Genomic DNA, 20,948 nt, shown 5'->3' on the forward strand with positions numbered 1-20,948 from the left:
TACAAAGGTTTTGGAAATACATCAACTAGGTGTTCAGTTTGAATACATACATATGCGCGTATATTGTCACAGTCCTGTGATTTTATTCTAGGTCCGCCTCGTTCAGATCCTAAGCTACTCCCACTGCGTTCCTTGACAAGAGCATTTACATGCGACGCCTTCAAAATACAAATATCTCCAAAATACAAGGGTTGGAACGTAAGAGTAATACAAAACTCGACTCTACATCTCTCTCTTTCTCTGATTCTCGCTACTGATTAACCGGTCGATACCTTCAGTCGATATATCTTATTGTCCGCTGAGTATTGATAGAAGCATGAAGTAGTATAAGGAGATGCAATGCCATGCCTTTGTGCACCTTAATTGCAAGATTAAAAGCATTTTAGGTGATTTACGTCGGTAGATGTTTGGTAACATAGGCTGGGAGTTCCCTCGTTTTCCGCAAGTGGCGCTCGCATCGTTAGACCAGGGAAAATCTGAGATTTTGGGGCCGCTTTCTGTGGAACCGATTGGCGTTATATCTCCTTATACTACTTCATGGTCACGCTTGTGTGCCTGTTTTTAACAAGACGGTCTCTACACGTCCTTGAAATGCAGGGGAATGGTCGACAAACGGAATGTGGTCCTTTTTAAATGCTCCGGTCGCTCCCTGACATTTATGGCAGTATGTTGAAAAATCCATCGCACGGCGTCCGCGTAATTACATTTTTCCTGTTTTTTTTTCCTTTTTGGTTTTGGTTTCTCCTTAATTAGTTGCAAGACAAGGAAAGACCGAGGCAATCCGCTATCGGATCCAATTTCAAAATCAGTCGATCGATTTCTATCTCTTTTAAAGCCTAATTAACTGTACATCGGAATGGCGGAATTTTATGCGATCGCTTTTCTAAACATTTCCTTCGCAGTTTAATCTCTCTTTCCCTGTCTCGCTGTTTGCGGAAACATTGAGTATGTACACTGAGTGTATGTATACAAGAATGATGCAAAGGAAACAAGCTAGGCTGCTCTTTTTACGGATTAATGATAATACACATCGAAAACGACGCCATGTTCGCTGACACCAAGAATGAAGATATTGCAGATTTATGAAAGTTGAAGGGAAAAATCGCAGACTTCCTCACTTTCCGGCTTTCTACTCAACTTTTTACGTGATATTTACTGTATGCCCACTATTCCAATTCGAGATCACTATTAATTAGTCATGCTTTCAAGAGAACCGTTGCCACTTTTCAAGATGGCGGCGGAAGACGCGGAAAGAAAGCGCCCATACTAGGCGATTTTAAAATACATTTTCCTTAAAAATCCCATATTGGCCGACCTTTTATATTGCGAAGGATTTCGCTATCCGATTGTTTCATTCAAATTGTATAATTATTACTGTAATATTTATAGCTGGCGTGGAATTTTTACCACATTTGCTTTGCGATATTTTCTAGAAAAAGTCTGACGGATGAGTCTAAAATAAAACATACAAAATGTGAGCAATCCTTGACTCCTTTGCATCTTGTATACAAGTACGTTGACTTCAAAACTCGGATACAATAACGCTAGGTAGTACTGTCATTGTGTTCTTCCCCTTCCTGTACATGAATAGACTTTATACATCTCTTTGTTCTTCTAGATCTCCCTCTGCAAGAAGGAATCCATCTAAAAAGTCGACGTTCTCTCTCGCCGAAGTTTCTGCGAGCCCTCAAAGACGAACGATGCGAACAGTTAGAAACTTAAATCATTTAAGACTTAATTGATTAATTACGATATAAATAACAGTGAAGTCGCTACGGGTTTACCGGTAAATTGTAAAGTCAGGCTAGAAGGAAAAAACGAGAACTGCGAAGTAGTGAAGGCTTTTGAGCATCCCACGCCGAGAAAAAGAAATTCCCCCAAGAAATATTTCTCTAAGCGGCGACAAAGAAATATCTCGTTAATTCAAAGAATTCCAGTTTGAGTCAACTAATTATTTCAATTAACAAAATACTCCCAATGAATATTTCATTCGGAGACATTCTTTTTATCAGTGCAGAGGGATCCCGTGAATTTAAGAGGATGCTGAAATTTCCCATTATTATCGACGAAAGACGATTTACGAGTCCATTAAAAAATACATGGAAGTACTATCTAAACAATATTGAAATAAAAAAAAAGGATAAAAATAAATCCAGATTCTGTTACCAACGAGACTCACTTCCATAATAAAATTGTTCAATAGCGTTTTAACGCTGTTAAATATATTAAATATACCATAATATAACGTAGAAAAGTATAAGAAAAGAAAAACGTAATAATACGGTACTTGCCAAGTGTATATAAAAACTTCGCTCAAAATTTCAGTATAAAATAAGGAAAAGTATGTAACCGATCGCAGTACTTGGCGTAGTAGTTAGTATACATTATACATATTTCTTCGGATATGATAATCGGTAATGCCTCGTTCTTTCGTAGTCCAGATGGCGCGCGGATCGACTCGCTCCTCTGGACCGACTTCAGCATCCCCTTAAGTCTAAACGAAACGAGGCTTTATCACTATTTACGACTATATTAACGAAAGATACTTGGTAGGCCATTTCAGTCGAGTCAGCGATCACTTAACGTACTTAACGTCGGAGTCTTAATACTGGGTAAAGAACGGAATACGAGCGAACTAAAACGAACGGCGTCCGATTAGGCGAGCGATTCTTCAGGGTCGAGATCTACTTAAGACCCGCCTGGTTCTTTCGATCATAACCGATCGATATGTTAAAAGTCCCAGAGATTTCCGTACAGCAAACCAGGCCTCATTTACTTCCCCCAGAATTATTGTACAAGTGGTATTTAAATGTCGAGCCTTGAAATAAAAAAAAAATATCTGCGCACGTCCGGCATGCTGTACCAAATCGAAGGAGTTTTAACAGCGTTGGATAAAGTTCCTCGATGTGTCTTAAAAATATACTCGAGACGTATGGGCCTCCATCTCTCCATGGCTGAATTTTGTCTGATGAACGCCCAAAGTCCGAGTCCAGAATATTCTTCACAAGGACCTTCTTCGTTGCTGGGTCGGTTGTTCATGGTTGTTCCTGGTTGTTCCTCGTTTTCGGCATCCTTTTTTACGGCGTGCTTGAAAGCCACCTGTTCTTCCCTCCTGATTACACCTGAACAGGCTTCGCTTTCCCGACGACCATTATCACCTTCTGCAGGAATTTCGTCGTGCTTACTGCAACAATGTTTGCGAGAGAAATGTTAACAATTGTCTGTTAAGGTGATACGAAAGTGGCGTCCAATCTCATTTATGAAAATTTCCCTTGAACCGTACAATACGAATATGGAGGCTGTAAGGAAGATCCTCACAACCATGAGATATCATTTCTTATACAAATTTTTAAAAAACAAATCTGAAGGTACATCGAAATTTCATGGGTCTCAGGACCTTCCTCATAGCCTCAATATTTACGTAGCAAAGTTTACAACAATTTAACGCACTCGATTCGAGAATAAAAATCTGCAGTCACGTGACAAAGGTGTGTTAGTGCGCGTTACCTTAGATGTATTGATAAGAGCCTTAATCGGTTAATATAATGACGTTATACATTTGTTTATCATCGTTTACGGAGTCAATTAGCGTGAGGAAGTATCTCGGTGTTGTGCGGTGCAGAACTTATAATTATGATACGTGATAACGCGATAATGATGTGATAATGCGTGTCGGTAGGGCAGATACGTGCAGGACTAGAAAACGAAGCGCCAATCATGCGTGATATCTCGATAAATTAATATAAAAATATGTATAGTGTATTTTGAACCTTCACGTTTGGCCGGACGACTACCATCACCTTCTGCAAATTTTGCGTCACGGAGCCTGTTGGAATACACGAGTTAAACAACAATTAAGCATAAACTGTAAATGTCGGTAACATAAGTAAAATCCATTCAGCATAAACGAGAGGTCATTCGGGAAGGAACTATTAAATATAATAATCGCGTACGAGAGGGCTTGTATACGGATTCCTTAAGTGTGTATATTTGTTAATTAAAAAAAAAAATATTAAAAAAATTCTAATCGATCCTCTCGACTCTGGAACATCAGATGGACTTACCGACGGAGTCTTGGAAGAATTTCGGTTTGTTCTTCCACGCGATGAAGCCAAAGTATACAGGTACAGAGGAGAAGATCATAAGGCAGCCATACCCTGTAAATAAATAGATAAGGGATTTAATACACCGTTATCAGGAGTTTAATCCGTTAATTGTTATAATATAATATAATAAATAAAATCCGTTGATTGTGCGGAATTATTTTCTTAAGTGATCGTTATTAAATAAGACCATGTATCACCTGTTTCTACCGGGCTGGCGTACATAGGTATCACCGTCACGAACAAAGTAGCGATGATATAAACAATTGGAAATGCTAAGTTCACTTTAATGGGTCTCGGGAGATTCGGCTGAGTCCATCTCAGCCACGGCAAGCAGAGTACAGAGACGCCTATACTTAGCTGGAATGAAAGAAACGGTTTAACAAAAAAGAGAGATAAATAAATTATACATAAACTATATATATACACATAGGAAAATATTTACTCTCGCTCATATATCTCGGGACAGTGTTTCTTAAGCGTACAAGGCCATTTCATTTCCAAAATGTAGGATCTTCGCAGTCCCAAAATGTACGACCGTTTTGCCACTTTTTTCTTTCTTTTTTTTTTTCTAATAACTAAGTGAAATTTTTCAATTACCCAGGTGGCGAATCCCACGTAGTTTATCAATGCGACGATATCGGACGAAGTCAGGTATAACATTGACAGCAAAGCCTGAAACGGAGATCATTGGCTTAATTAGACATTTGTCGAAGATGGAGGCGCAGTATTTGCGAAAAACGGTTTTTACCATACAAAGGACCGCAGGGGTCGGGGTCAATCGCGAAACTTGGATCATCGTCAAGATCTCCGGCATCTGACCCTCGCAAGCTCCGGCGTAAAACAATCTCGATGATGTCAATAGGATTCCATTGACAGCTCCGAAGGTCGATAGGGCCACGAAGACTGGAATAGTCCAAGCCATCACGCCAAACAGCCGATTGGCGAACGTCTGGAAACATTAGAGATCATTAAATTAAAATCTTAAATCAGACTGTTAAACTAAACAGTTGAATAATCGGTTAAATCAAACCGTTAAATTGAACAGTTAAATTATTTCATTGGATTGAACAGTTAAATTAATTCATTGGATTGAACAGTTAAATTAATTCATTGAATTGAACAGTTGAATTAATTCATTGAATTGAACAGTTAAATTAATTCATTGAATTGAACAGTTAAATTAATTCATTGAATTGAACCGTTAAATGAAACAGTTAAATGAAACGGTTAAATGAAACTGTTGAATGAAATGGGTAAAATAAACTATTCAATGAAATTCTTAAATTAAACTGTTCAATGAAATTCTTAAATTAAACCGTTCAATGAAATTCTTAAATTAAACCGTTCAATGAAATTCTTAAATTAAACAATTAAATAATATCTATTAAATTGAACTGTTTTCTTTTTTTAACGGTGTAAATTTTCTTTCTCAGAATAGGAAGTGATTTTTTCTCCGCACAGTGTAGTACGCTCAGCTGAGATATCGACGGCCAATTCATCATCCACGGCCACGAATACTTTTCTCGGCAGTTTTTACGTCGACATTGCGAGTCATTACGAGTTTTTCCACGGACAAGAACCAAGTTAAGCCGACGTATGGTCTTACAACTGCAACTGCTTCGCTGCCCAAGACCTCGACAGGACTCAGGGTCGTGTAGAAGGCGATGTTCGTGCAGACGTAGACGACCGTCACCAAGGTGCAGGATATCGCGATCGCCTTCGGCAGGTTCCTGAAACGAAATTTAGAAACGTTTTTAAAAAAAGGCAGAAATCAAAATAAAAACCGTCACAAGGTGCAGGATATCGCGATCGCCTTCGGCAGGTTCCTGAAACGAAATTTAGAAACGTTTTTAAAAAAAGGCAGAAACCAAAATGAAAACCGTCACAAGGTGCAGGATATCGCGATCGCCTTCGGCAGGTTCCTGAAACGAAATTTAGAAACGTTTTTAAAAAAAGGCAGAAACCAAAATGAAAACCGTCACAAGGTGCAGGATATCGCGATCGCCTTCGGCAGGTTTCTGAAACGAATTTTAGAAACGTTTTTAAAAGAAGGCAGAAACCAAAATGAAAACCGTCACAAGGTGCAGAATATCGCGATCGCCTTCGGCAGGTTCCTGAAACGAAATTTAGAAACGTTTTTAAAAAAGGCAGAAACCAAAATAAAAACCGTCACAAGGTGCAGGATATCGCGATCGCCTTCGGCAGGTTCCTGAAACAAAATTTAGAAACGCTTTTAAAAAAAGGAAGGAACCAAAATAAAAACCGCCTTCAAGGTGCAAGATATCGCGATCGCCTTCGACAGGTTCCTGAAACGAATTTTAGAAACGCTTAAAAAAAAAGGAAGGAACCAAAATAAAAATCGTCACAAGGTGCAGAATATCGCGATCGCCTTCGGCAGGTTCCTGAAACGAAATTTAGAAACGCCTTATCAGCCGTGCTGTCCTTTGCTAAACGTGCAAATGTCTTTTCTTCCGCGTGAATGGCTTATCAAGAATTACCGATCGTTGACAGACATCACGTGATCGTTGAAATATAATTAACTTTCCATTGACCGTCCCGGGATTGCAGTAATGCCGGCAATAATCCTTCCCATCCGAATGTCGCCGGTAAGGAGCTTAACTAGAGCATATTTTTCCGCCCTTGACTAATTCTTTATCTAAGGGATATAAGCGGCTTCTGGGAACTTAAATTAAGGTGATAGGGGAAGTTCGATGGAATAATTAAGGATGCACCTCGTTAATTACCGTACCTCACTGGGTCCTTCAGCTCTTCTATGATGAAGTTCAAGTAATTCCACCCATTGTACGCGAAGAGGCCCGAATAGAAGCTGAGAGCTATTGACGTCACTTCCGTGTTGGAATTCTCGAAGGTGAAGTGCTCCGTGTGCTCTGGAAATTTGGAGATTAGAAATTTAGAAATTTAAATTAATTACTGCCTCAATCAGGACAAGTGGCCCTTCAAGTATTATATCAAGCTTTTATAATATTTTAGTATATAATATTCTGTATATAGTATTTTTTTATACATAGTATATAGTATTTCATAACATTTGAAGCACTGTACATTTTTTTCTTTACAGTGAAATATCCACTTCATATAACAAATGATAATAGTTCATACTCCCACGGTGTACTTGATAAGTATCATTTCTTAAAATTGATCTTAATGTAATTTTAACGCGTATTACTATTAATAATTATTAACTTGGCCCCCGATGGTCCTCCAGATGTACTTCAAGTATTAATTACACATCCTTAATACCTGAAGTATCATATTTTATTTATTACACTTTAAGTACTGCAAATACTTCCATAACGAAGTCTTAAAAGAGAGGCACGAGTCTCTCACATTTTTCCCCTCTCTTCTTTCTATTTTTCTAAAATCGGCACTTAATGCCAGCTCTTTCCCCAGTCACGTACTTCCACCTGGTTATTTATTAGCCTGTGTAAATTATTATTTTTATATTTAACGACACATAATCCGGGTTAAGGACGCAGGAGGGAAAGAGATAAAAAAAAAAACTCGACAACCGATTGTTTCTTGCAAAACAGTGAAACCGAGGTGGGTTTCTCGACCCCGTTATGGAGACGCGATTAAGTCCGATTAAATTGACTTGACAGGTGAAACGCGGTTTCTTTGACAGGTGAAAAAAGGGAGTGAGAAAGGAAAAGGTGGAAAGGTGCAGACTGCTAACCAGCCGAGTCGTTCTCTCTCTCGACACCGTTAAAAATACTTAATAAAATTCATACATTCTTAGTACACTGAGAAAAAGATTTTCACTGAAGGTCTTGAAACTCACGAAATTTCATTTTTCGAAAAAAAAAAGAAAAAACAATTAATTGAACGTCTTAAAACTCACGAAATTTCATTTTTCGAAAAAAAAAAGAAAAAAAAATTAATTGAACGTCTTAAAATTCACGAAATTTCATTTTTCGAAGGAAAAAATTTCATCGAAGGTCTTGAAACACACGAAATTTCATTTTTCGACGAAACAAAAAAAACAATTAATTGAACGTCTTAAAACTCACGAAATTTCATTTTTCGAAAAAAAAAAAGAATTGAACGTCTTGAAATTCATGACATTTCATTTTTAGAAGAAAAAATTTCATCGAAGGTCTTGAAACTCGAGAGATTTCATTTTTCGAAGAAAAAGTTAAAGTTTAAAATTATTCGGTGCACTCGGTTAGAAAAATGTTATACCCATTGTTTAACTTTCTGGTGTATATATGTGCAATTAGCATAACAATCATCAAGTATACATCATGAAGTATAATATCAAAATTTCGACTCGAGATACGACTTATCTATTGACAATGCGAGACGAGTCTTTTCTCGGGTCGGAATACGACGGTTGCATGTACTTGGAAGTCGTTTGGCCAGTTGAGTTGACCAATTTAACAATTATTTGCGCAACAGTGGCGCATTGTATTATACGATATACGTATTTAACCACCTTTCTGATTGAGCTAATTTCCTCGTCCGGTATGCGAAGATTGCTAAAAGGACCAGACGAGACGAGGACGTCTCAGCTCTGGTCGTTTCTTCCGATCGAAGAACTCGAGGACGACTCTCTTGACACTTTCGATTTTTCGATAAAGAAAGACAGGGTAATATAAAAAAAAAAAAAACACACACGCACCGCGTTGTATTTACGATATACGCATTTAACATATTCAGATTGAACTACGTTAAGGAAAAAAAAAAAGTTAATTGACTGAAAGAGATATCCATCACTAGAATCCACCAATAGAACTCTCCGATTAAATGGGTCCGAGGAAACGTCACACTGAGTACGCCAAATTATTTTAAATAAACATTAATTTTTTCCTCGCAATGGAATAATTGTTTCTTGCAACTAATTATTTTCTCAGGGACTTCCTTGAAGATGTTTGAAAGGATCAGACGAGGACGTCTCAGCTCTGGTCGTTTCTTCCGATCGAAGAACTCGAGGACGACTCTCTTGACACTTTCGATTTTTCGATAAAGAAAGACAGGGTAATATAAAAAAAAATTAAACACATCCGCACCGCGTTGTATTTACGATATACGCATTTAACATATTCAGATTGAACTATGTTAAAGAAAAAAAAAAAAAAAAATGCAGGACAAGTTCGGAGCACGAGCCACGAGGTCTTAAACCTGGTAATCTGAGATCCCCCGATGTCTAGCTAAAGAAGAGAATATGCAAATGCATGACATTTCAAGAACAAGAGACATCGGATGGACTGAGAGGTCGAGGCGGGACGTCGAATGGCAAATATTTTTATTTTCCGAAAAAAGAAAGAAAAACTATTAGTTTTCATTTCGAGTACGAGCCGAATTATCGGCTCGATAAGTAGACGGTGGACTTAAGGCGATATGAAAGTTGCATCCTAAGTGTCAATCGCTTGAATATGAAGACTAAGGAAGATCCTGACGCCCGTGAAATTTTATTATTTTTTTTATATGCATGTATAAGCATTTTTAAAATTTTTTATACAAATTTCACGGATGTCGGAACCTTCATGTTCATATTGTGAAGTTTGAAGTTCGATTCGGTACACGTGGTTTGGATAAAATTTCCATAATTATGCATTTATTGTTAACCCTTCGGATTGATTAAATCGCCGCTTTGACATCGCCTTAAGAAAGAAGGATAAAAATCGCTAACGAGTAATTTTCTTGCCCACTCGACGAACTGATAAAGCGAATCGTTGATATGAACGAGATATGACACTAATGAACTTTTGACGAGCTGCTAATTATAATGATAAACCCTGAATTTGACTTTAAAAACGAGCCTGATTGGCGATCTGAAATGCAGATGGCGAAGTCATTAAGAAAAAAAGATAAAAACTGCAAACCTTAGGCTTTGTCTCCGGTCTGAGGACGCTATCTACAGATAAAATGACATATTGATAAAACTAAGTAGTCGATAGGGACGAAATGCAACACTTACTCATGAACAATTGATAGACTCCGGCGATGATAATGATAAAAAGCGCCAGCAGCTTTGCATAGGTGAAAATGTCCTGCACTCTCGTCGCCCATTTGACATCCCAACAGTTGATGAAGGTCAGGACACCTGTATAAAAAATTCCAGTATAAGATCATCTACATGTATACAAATATTATTAAACGTAAAAAGAAATCCGTGTCCCATTTCCCCACAAATAATACATCTACAAACATTTTGACATTCGCAATGTTAACGACAAATTCTTGAGGTTTTCATATTGAAGCTCTAAAACGGCGGGAGAAGTATATCATTTCAAACGGAATAATAATTAATGGAATGGAAAAGACGGAGACTTAAGGATTGGAAAGGAATATGCGTGAGATTGGCATCTTCCTGTCATTTAGCGGTCAACGAGCAGGTTCGCTCGAAAAGATTCATCGGCCGAGTGTGGCTGGCCTATCGAGTTTTGCGGTTACTTCCTCGCGTCTAAACAACGGGACCTGTGCACAATATCAAAAGAAAAACCTACGAGTATCCCAGGATACGATTTCCCAAGAAAACTGTGCACGAACGTGAGGTATATTTAAGAAAGTAGCGCTCGAAAAGCCGCGCGAGCGTCGCGTAGTGATCCAAGATGGCGGCCGGGCATTTGGGAGCTCCGAGAAAGAATCGAAGAACTTAAAAGGCCAATCGCAGTCCGATAATGCATCTAAGTAATATAACCATGCACAGATTATAAAGAGGAATAATTAACAAGTATCTCAGAATACGATTCTCCCGGGAAAATCATCTATGAATAGGAGTAATTAACGGAATAACGCTTGAAAAGGCACGAGAGCGGCACGGCACGATCCAAGATGGCGGCCGGGCTTTTGGGCACCCTGGGAAAGAATCGCAGGGTTAAAAGGCCATGATTGGCTAATCAAAGGCCGTAATTCCGACTGAATACGATCAAATATAATCTAATAACTTAACGAGCGATCTTTAGCATCGGTTCGGGGAACCGGCCGGGCTCGTAAGCGAGAGAGACGAGCGGATCCGGGACCGGAGGAAGCGGAACGAGGCGAGCCGCGGCAAGATGGCGGAAGAGGGACGGAGCGACCGAGGCACATCACGAAATTGGACGCGATGTTGCGTCAGTCCCTCGTGTCTACGTGGAATTTTTCCCGTGGAAAGGACGCCTCGTGCTCAGCTCGCGACCGTCTACTTGACTTTTCAGCCCGAGTCGGGCCTATCGATCCCTCGACAGGACTAAAATCGACGATCGAGATTGCGCGGCCATTGCGTCCGTTCACCATGGTGCCGAGTTTGCGCATGCAACCAATCTGCAATCAAGGTCCCGCGGTTACGTTCTACATTGAATCCTATGCGCGGATCGGCGCCGGATTAATTACAAGGAACTCCCAAAGGGGGCGCAACGAGCGGTAAGAAAAAAATTAAAAAAATCTCCGTGGAATATTTTCGATCTTTCCCACTATCGAGAGTGGAAATTAGATTCTCTGTTAAGTGTATGTACCCTCGACTTACATATGCAACAAGCGGCGAGCATCCTCGCGGCATCCTCGGGAGGATCGCAGTCCGGGAAGACCGGCTTAAGGACGTAGATGCTGAAGGTTAGGGCAACTATGGCCTGGCTGCAAGGACGAACGATCATGCACTCTATCCAGAGCCGAACGAAGGCCATGAAAGGCCCGAACGTTTCCATAATGTAGGCATAATCTGCTCCCGACTTCCTTATCATACAGCCCAGCTCGGCGTAGCAGTAGGCTCCCACCTGCGAAAACGAGTGTCGTCTTTAATCGCCTTAATTTCATTTAAACTTATTACAATATTCAAATGACCTCTCAAACATGTGCCTTAAGGTGATACGAAAGTAACATCCGTTTATGAATTATTTCTGGCCGTATAAAATCCCTTGAATTTTCCCCACGCGAATGCGGAGGCCCTGAGGAATATCCTGATACTCGTAAAATTTAATTTATTCTATTTGTAAACATTTTATGAATTTTTTTTATAAAAGATGAGTGTCAAGACCTCCCTTAGAGCCTTAATATTAACCTAGGAAAATTTCAAACGATTCGGTGCACCCGGTTCGAAGAAAAGTATTTTATCGTTACATGTGTCTTTATATATGTAGGAACGTTACATAAAAATCTGCAAGCTTGAATTAATAAAAAAAAAAAATCGCTCTTCTATATGTGCGCTCTCGCGTGTCGGCAGATCTTTCTGCCCTGATTTTGCAATTTCGCGTTCATGTCGTAAAATCCTGGAGAGATAACACCGACAATTTCGACGTAACTTCCGGACGACCTGCTGATTCGCAAATATCGGGTGCAGAGTCTATTTCAATGTACATGTCCAATGTACATGGCTATATAGTGCAATCTACACTGTGCATTTCCGGGTTTTCTAGGCTTTCCCGAGGGAATCGATGACACGTATCAGCTCGTGAACCTTCCAGGGTGAATATATCCCTCCGTGATTGTTTTCTTCCCTGGAAATAAAATCGAAAATGCACCTTGCATTCTGCATTTTCGCATTTCCCAGGTTTTCCAAGGAGATGGACGACACGTATCGACGTCTCTATGGCTCGCAAATCTTGCAGAGAAAATCCAAAAGCGAATGTATACCTCCGTTGTTTCTTCCCTGAAAATTAAATTGAAAATGCACCTTGCATTCTGCATTTTCGCATTTCCCAGGTTTTCCAAGGAGATGGACGACACGTATCGACGTCTCTATGGCTCGCAAATCTTGCAGAGAAAATCCAAAAGCGAATGTATACCTCCGTTGTTTCTTCCCTGAAAATTAAATTGAAAATGCACCTTGCAGCATGCATTTTCACATTTTCCAGGTTTTCCGAGGAAATCGATGATTTGTATCGGCATCTCCGTGGCTGGCAAACCTTCCAGGGAAATTACCAAGTTAATCTACCGTTTCATAATCGCTTCATTCCGGGAAATAAAAACGAAAATACACCTTGCACCATGCATTTCCGGGTTTTCTTGGTTTTCCGAGGAAATCGATGGCACGTATCGTCATCTCCATGGCTGGCAAACCTTCCAGGGAGACTACCCTTTCACGATCGTTTCATTCCTGGAAATAAAAACGAAAATGCACCCTGCAGACACGGGGTTCGCCGTACCATGGAGAAGATCCCAGAGGCCGTCCAGACGAGCAGACTGGCGTTAACACTGCCGGTGTATTTCAACACTCCCGTAGGGCTGATGAAGATACCGGATCCGATGATGGACCCCACGATGACTGTCACTCCGTTCACCAGGGACATCTTCGCCTCGAGCTTGATCTCCTTCTCGTCGCCCTCGCCGCCGGTCGGCACCGGGTCGTAGGGACCCTTCTCTCCATCCTTAACGCTCCCTGACTTCGACATCTTTCCTGCAATGGAAAAACTGATTTTAGAGACACCCCGAAAATGCTGATAAACTGATCAATATGACTCTGATAACGTATATATATATTTTTTTTCTTTGCAACAGAAACAACTTATTGTTCACTTCGCCGTACTACCGTGATAACCTACAGAAACGTTGTTTAACCCTATGGCTACTAAGAGCGCCTAAAGGCGCCCGACATTTGGTCCAATATTGCATGCACGGTCAGAGGAATTTCGCCCTTATGTTGAAATGGCTCCGTGTTCGAAGGGTTAAAGAATCGATATCAAACAGCGATCGCCCCCACTCTGTATAATTATTCGGCAGTATCTTGAGTACTATTACAAAACATTATATATATATATATATATTAGCCCCCCTTATATGTATGTACGTTGTGTATCGATACACATACGTTCACACGCAGCGTAAATACAAATGCAGATACAAGCACTCCAATTAAAGCGGAGTGCACTCCGGAAGCTTCCCTCGGTTTTTATTTACTTCATGGCCTGTTTCACGAGTACACGAAGTACATAGGGCTGCTCCGATCGTACCCCATTTCTTTCCCCATAAGCACCCTTTCTACTACCCCAGTGTCGAAGCAACCGGTATTCCCATATTATACTCTCGCATTCCTACTGCTTCTCCTGCACATATATGTGCACGTACGCACACACACACACATCCTAATGTTCTTTTATCCTCCATTATTCCGACGAGAAAGTGCAGAGGGTTTCGCCACGTAGGGGAAGCGAGCTCGACTTGGCTCCTGCATCCATTCGTGTTTAACCTCAAAAAATGGGAGATAACGGACGTTAAGGTGATATGAAAGGTAATAAATGAACTCGCATTTCAATGGAATAAAGGCAAAAAAATAATTGTCTTACGCGCTGCTATGATAAATCGATGGTCTCGGGGAGAAAAATTAGTTGACACGGAAATCACAGATGGCGCAGTGAATCCCTCTGCAGTGAATTAGGGCCTCGAAAAGCACGAATCCAGAGGATTTCCGGAGTTTGACCTCGATTTCTTTACAATTATCCTACGAAGACGACGTATTTGGTATGCCATTTAGCGCAATACTAGTAAAAGAAAATAATACCAATCAAAATCCAATGTTACTCCTCATTTTTACTAACATTTCTCTCGAACAGCACCGGGACACAAGAACCCGACACGTCGCGTCCCACTGCTTCGATGTTTTACATGGACTCCTGATAACAGCGAATAACGAACATTGAAGTCTGTTGAACCATCCTCTTTTTATAAATTCACATCAGATTAAATTATTTCTTTCTCCGCTTCTATCCACCCCGAGTCGTATCAAGACACGCAATGGATATCCAGATTGCGTCACTCTCTCTCTCTGCTCCCTCTCTCACATGCGTTTCTCGTTAACCCTTGACAATAGCCAGTAACGGGCGGTAACGGCGACGAAATTGTTCCTTTCTTTGCCGTCGACCACCCCGGCCCCCCTAGGACACGCAACGGACGGCGGTGTTGCGTCAGCCCTCTCGCGGATCCTTTGCGAGTTATCCGGCCGATATATCTCCGGCGTGACTCGAATTTCGTCCTTCCTCGACTCGGCGGTACATGACGCGATTAGAAATTCCCGAGTATAAATCCGTACCCGACGCAGAGTTTCCTCCCGGAAACGCTGCGGCTCCGCTGCGGAAGACGCCTAGAGGTATATCCGGGTACATACTTATCGCCCTTAGAGTTATCCTGGAATACTTCGCCAGCGCTTTTTCCCACATCCGGGAATTTCCTTTTAAATCTGTACCAACGGATTTAAATCCAGACTTTTTTATCGTTTCTAATAATCAAAGGTGGTAGAGTTATCCGGTACTATTTCACTCGCTCAGAAATGTATTTGGCTCGAAACTCTACCGAGTTTCTTGATTGCATTTCCCCCACAGGTAAGATAATTCTGTAAAGTTTGCCCTGAGTTTTAAATCGAGGTTTTTTTTTCTTTTTAGCATTTTCAACCAAGCCTCCGACGTAATGGGAATCTTTTTCACCTGGGCTTCTTCTGTTATCGGAAATTATCGAACGACCTTTATCGGCCCCACCGAGAAGTCTCCTCCTTCGCAATCAAGATGTCAACGTTTATCGAGCCAGGTATTCAAACGAACGCTTTTTCGACGTTTTTTTCTCGATAAGAGAACTGCCTAAACCAGGCAAACAAGAGGTCCGACATTTATCGTCGCCCGACCTTTTTCAAATTTACTTTTCTTTTTTTTTTTTTTTAACTCTGCGTCCATCGACGTGTTTAAAATTATCCGTTATAGTGAAATTCAAAAATGGAAGACACTAGTCAAGTTGGCGACTAGACGTCGATACTGCGGAACGGAAAATAATAATAAAAAAAAGGGTTCGTTATAATTTTGATACGGTTTTATCCATTTCTTTACAAAATTCACTCGCAATTCGAGACTCACGCCGATAAGGATTATCCGTTACTGCAAGAACTAACAAAATACTATTTGTAACCACATGGCCTTATCTTTTCCTTCCTCAGTTCACTCGAACGCCGAACTTCACTCCCACGCCGGCGTTAAAGGTTATCCGTAACTAGAAAACCCAGAAGAATTTTCGTAATAATTAAATCGCTCTAATATCTTCCCCCCGAAATTTCCTCCTAATGCGACATTCACGCCCACGTCGACATTAGAGGTTATCGGCTCATTGGAACGTACGGAACTACAGGGATATATTAAATTTTTCTCGAAAACTAACGGTTTTAGAAGAAAATGTGCAAAACATAAAAGATGTATTCTTCCAAGAGCTACAACTTTTGTCTGAAACTTTTTCCTCTGAAACCTACACACTAATCGGAATAACGTGAAAATTATCAGATATCCCTAGCAGTCATATTCGTAATCAGCGGGTCAAGATACGTAGATATTTCAAGTTTTATGCGTTTTTCAGAACCTCACCCATTGGTTACTAAAAAATTCAAGGAATTTCCAGTTGCAACCTTAAACTGTTATATTGACATTTTTATATAGAATGACTAACCCATCATAAGGAAGTACGAAGAAGCCAGATTTCAGGCTGAATGATAGTGACGAATAAAATTGAGCGTATATATAATGATGCAAATGGGCAAAAGGAACGCCTTAAAACCCTGCAATTATTTCCTTGAAATCGGATCCTTCACGCCCACGTGGACATTTGAGGTTATCCTCGCATTTCGCAGGTGGGCGCCGCGACCTCCCGAGGTCGCAAGTATTCTTCCTCCGTTCTTATTCCCCTTATCTCCTCCGTTGTACACGGCGGAGCGGAACGATTACGTTAAAAGTCGGCGTAAGACTCATTGTCATTTATCGTTGATTAATTGCGTTGGCCGGGGGATTCCAATGACCCGCGCCGAGACGCGCCCCCGACATAGACAACACATTCATCGAGATTGCGTCAAGAAATGGCGCGACATGCGTCCCCATCTCCCCTAGTGTTATTTCTCTAATCTGTAACCGTATCCGCATCAGGATTGCAACGGATTTAAATGCGAGTAGCATGAAAAAGCGCCAACATAGTGTAAAAGGATAAATTACCGAGGCGAATCTACTATTGACAAGTCTACATTTTTTTTACATTTACAGAATATTAATTGGCTTATTGTAAAAAACCATGTGTATAATCCTCAAGGAGAGGTATATAAAATGGATCCAAGTGTTCCGTTCTATGATCCTCGACCAAGGGCCGTTTCTGTACAGGGTTCGTAGGGATAGTCTTGGTCTAACCGTATCAATTGTTTAGGCAATGATCACGTCTTCTCGTCGTGATTCTTGGAACAGGACCGCCCATGGACCTCCGATCATTTTACCTTTTAATTATTTCCTTCAATGGAGAAAGGCGTGCCCTAGTTGTTACTTTAATCTTAAACCTTACCCGCGTAAGGATTGCAATTTTAGTCCGTCCACGAGTGTCCTGGGATATTAATGGGTCCTCCAAGATGCATGAGGGGGTGCCGCCATGTCCATTAGTTCCGCCGACCGCCGTCGCCTCCGCCGGTGGCGCGCGCGCTGGCGTCGGGAAAATCAATAAGACCACGTGGCTCCCCGTACCCGAGTAAAGCCCGGTGTCCACGATAAAAAAGCAACCCCGTCAATGACTACATCTCCCTCCAAAATTCCGGATTTACTAAATCCTAATTATCGATCGAGAGGCTCGGCCTCGAATCTGCGAATTTATTAACGCTACAACTACCGGCGGACTTATTTTTCCCTGTGGTGGGCAGGGTTGGGTAATTTTCAGTTTTCGAGCCTCTCGACAAGCATGACCTTCGTTAAATGCTCCGACAGTTTTTTAAATACGGTTTCACGGGAAACACCACTTTGAGGGGTCCACGACGAAACTCGAAGATTTGTCTATGAATTTTTTAATCGAAGTTCCTCGATCGTGGACACCGGCCTTAAGGTCGGAGTCCCACTGACCCCGTCGGGTGTCGTACAGACCGCGGCGCGTCGTCGCGTCGAATCGAAAACCAATAATAATTTCGTTTAAAGCCGTGTATCATTTCCGCCGCAATTTGGATTTTTTTTTTCATCCTCGACGCGACGACGCGCCGCGCTCAGTGCGACACATACCTAATGCGACTTTCCGCCTCCGGATTTTCATCCCTTCTAATAGAATTTCAAAGTGAACTCCAACTTACACATTGCCATATGCAGAGTCAAACCCTAAATTCCTTCCTCACTGGCAGTAAGTCTCTCAGGGTTTTTTCCTGAATTATTACCAAGGTAATAAACGAAGATGATGAAATATCCCCAGGGCTCGATATTCGCCGATAATGCGTCACCTACTTCTCGCGATACTTCCCCCCGAGGTGAATGATGTAAGTCGCAATTGCTCCAGGAAGAAGAAAAAAAAAAGAAAATGGGAGGTGGTCTACAAAACTCGATTACCGTGTTAAACGACATATTGACAAAATCATAAAATATTTAGGAGTCTTGCAGGTTGCTGGTTGGAAAATTTTCTCCCCTAAAATCCGGCAAAGATCATTTCCCTTGGTTTCCAAATGCGCTAAAAAACATCTAATTATACGAAAAGACTCACCGCTCGGCTTTTATAATAATTAACCCTTGTACTTGAGAATATGTCGACCGAAATGCGTGCATGGCAACATGTCGCGGCATGACGTCTTCATCATCATAACCAACATAACCTATCCCCAAATACAGGACTGGGTGAATGTCACGTTGGAGATCCGCGTGCAGATCAGTCGCTATGGTCTCGACTTGAAATCAACTAGACCAAGGAAAAAGAAAAGAAAATCAACAACCAACCGACCCAGCAAAACATTTCTTCAAATTCACCCCCTTCGACTTCGACATTTCTAGAGGTGATCGGAGAGTTTTCTTTTTTTCTTGGCTTCATTTTTTATCCCACTGAGATTTTTTTTCTCTCATTTGAGAACCAAGGAAAGTTATCCCGACTGCATTCCAGATGAGCCCAGTACTCCTAAATTTAACCATTTTTATAGTACTCGTATATTTCACCATTTTTATAATACTCTTGAACTTTACCATCGCTTTTGTCACTCAAAAGAACTTACCTGTTTATTCTTGCGAGCTGTGCGTCGATATCCCAGCCGGCACGGTCTTTGGAAGGAAATAAGGTGAGACCGACGTTACGCACAGTCCATGTCGCGGAATTCCCGGCGTTCGATCGCGAGGGACGCGCCTCGGGCTAACCTCTCAGATTGAGAACTTCCCCCGGTTCGCCCTACGACTCGCAGGATGCGCCAACCAGAGCGAGGTGGAACGAAAGCACCTCTCGCGGCGGCGGTCCCGGGCCGAATGAGGGTCTGGCGCCGCGCGCGAGTCCTCGCGCGCTCCCGCGGGCCAAGCGTCCTGCGCACCGCCCCTGCGCTGCACCCCCGTCGCCATGGCGACGCGCGACTCGCTCCCTCGCGCTGTAACCGTTGCCACGGCGACGCGCGACGCTTTCCGCGGGGTGCGCACGCACCAAAGTAATGAATCTTGAGAATGCAATCGCTCCGCGCTTCCGCAATTTCTTATGATTTACACTTTTGTCAGCGAAACGCGACTTGTAGCGGGGTAGGAAAATTTCGAGAAGGTGTAAAGAGGTGAGTGCACCTGTCACGTCGACAATCCGGCTTTTTGTCGAATTTATCGAGGGGCCATAGTACCGGCATACAATGATACAGCACGTTTATAGCGTTAACCGTTATGTCACGGGTTATATCGCTCGATCGGGAATTTCGGCCCCTTTCTTCCGGGTGTTGTATACTCAAAACATAACTATTAAGCTTTGAATATAAAGCTGGGTACAATACTGCACTGAGGAAAAAAATTCATTGAGCGAAAACAATATTTCTTTAATCAGTGCCAAAGAAAGTATTTTGTCAATTCGAAGAATGACTGAAGTAAACTTGACTAAATAGGATGCACCATATTTTTTTTTTTCGGAATTATGACAATTTATTTGTGTTAGATGTAATTATTCCCCGAATCTAGAAAATTGGTACTATACAAAGAAATATATTTCTTTAGGTTAATGTCATTTTTTTCTCAGTGTGGGTATATATTTTTCTACGTTTAATTTGCGCGTGGGTGTTGCATGCTCCACTGGGTCGTCGTCGAATTTTCAGTAATTAACGACTGTTTGTGAATGTCGAGGCCTTCGGAGAGGCCATTGAATACGTATCATGGGTTTTATTCCTATGCGCATGAATAATGTATTAATTTAATTTCTAGATGATCGTGTGGGAATGCGATTTATTTGGAAACCTGTGAATCGGGGTTTTCGAGGATCCCTCTTAATTGTGAAATTATTATCAAGGAGCGAAATTAATACCGAGGTCATGGTCATCCACTATCCTATCCTCTAGTGTCTCTCTCTTTTCCCACAAAATCTCGTCTACCCTCGTCTACGCAAGGAAAGAAGAAAAATAATACAAAAATGCGGAGTACAATGCCGGAGGGACTTCTTTCAAGGATCTTTTTTTACCTGCCCAGGTGTACCGAGACCAGTCCAGATCTAGAGAGAAATTCCTGCAAGAGAGAACAAAAGTAAAAGGAAAATGTCGGTAGGAGAGAGAGAGAAAAAAAATGATTAAAAAATTATTATATACAGTCTGCGCGCAAATTTGGGAATTTTGGTTACGTCGAAGAGCCGACATTTTTTAATATTTATAAATGGCACGCCGTTATTGAAATGTTATTTTCCGCCAATGTGTTTATTACGATTATATGGCATTCGTGACTTTGCAACCGGTCGGTTCAATTTATGCTCAATTTTAGACAGGGCCACTTGGTGCAACCTTACAATGTCAGTCTAATTACGACTACTTGATGTGCTTTCGAATGTCTCCAGCTCCATTACGGTATGTGGCATTCATCGCGATTTATTATATTATCTGAATTGGTAGTCCTCGAAAGAACGTCTTTGCGCTTAAAATAAGGCGCACGTACATATTTACCATGATAATAACGCGAAAACATGTTTAGTTAGAAATGGAATAACATTTGCAGTGTGGGAATG

General features: G+C 41.2%; 1 protein-coding gene across 2 annotated transcripts; it reads right to left on the reverse strand.

Moving 5' to 3' along the window:
* Window positions 1–37: 37 nt before the first annotated feature.
* LOC105703660 (Y+L amino acid transporter 2) lies at window positions 38–19,219 on the reverse strand. Of its 2 annotated transcripts, XM_012432194.2 has the most exons (12): window positions 18,997–19,219; window positions 13,187–13,437; window positions 11,572–11,818; window positions 10,045–10,170; window positions 6,856–6,994; window positions 5,713–5,836; window positions 4,855–5,055; window positions 4,704–4,778; window positions 4,304–4,463; window positions 4,065–4,157; window positions 3,771–3,826; window positions 38–3,184 (listed from the first exon to the last, which is right to left on the reverse strand). In XM_012432194.2, the coding sequence occupies exons 2-12, from the start codon at window positions 13,430–13,432 to the stop codon at window positions 3,182–3,184; spliced, it is 1,470 nt and encodes a 489-aa protein (XP_012287617.1). In that variant the 5' UTR covers window positions 13,433–13,437; window positions 18,997–19,219; the 3' UTR covers window positions 38–3,181. The 2 variants fall into 2 exon arrangements, with proteins under 2 accessions (XP_012287617.1, XP_012287616.1); XM_012432193.2 differs by lacking the exon at window positions 3,771–3,826.
* Window positions 19,220–20,948: the final 1,729 nt, after the last annotated feature.

The sequence above is a fragment of the Orussus abietinus genome, unplaced genomic scaffold, assembly GCF_000612105.2.
Source record: "Orussus abietinus isolate OABI.00-Male unplaced genomic scaffold, Oabi_2.0 scaffold43, whole genome shotgun sequence".
Lineage (NCBI taxonomy): Eukaryota > Metazoa > Arthropoda > Insecta > Hymenoptera > Orussidae > Orussus > Orussus abietinus.

Bases quoted from the DNA above. Each gene is read 5' to 3' on its own strand.
- LOC105703660 (XM_012432193.2), bottom strand. From the start codon at position 13,432: ATGTCGAAGTCAGGGAGCGTTAAGGATGGAGAGAAGGGTCCCTACGAC. The intron at 5,837-6,855 runs GTACGGTAATTA...ATTTCGTTTCAG, and splicing joins GAGCTGAAGGACCCAGTGAG to GAACCTGCCGAAGGCGATCG. The intron at 5,056-5,712 runs GTAAGACCATAC...TAATGTTTCCAG, and splicing joins GCAGCGAAGCAGTTGCAGTT to ACGTTCGCCAATCGGCTGTT.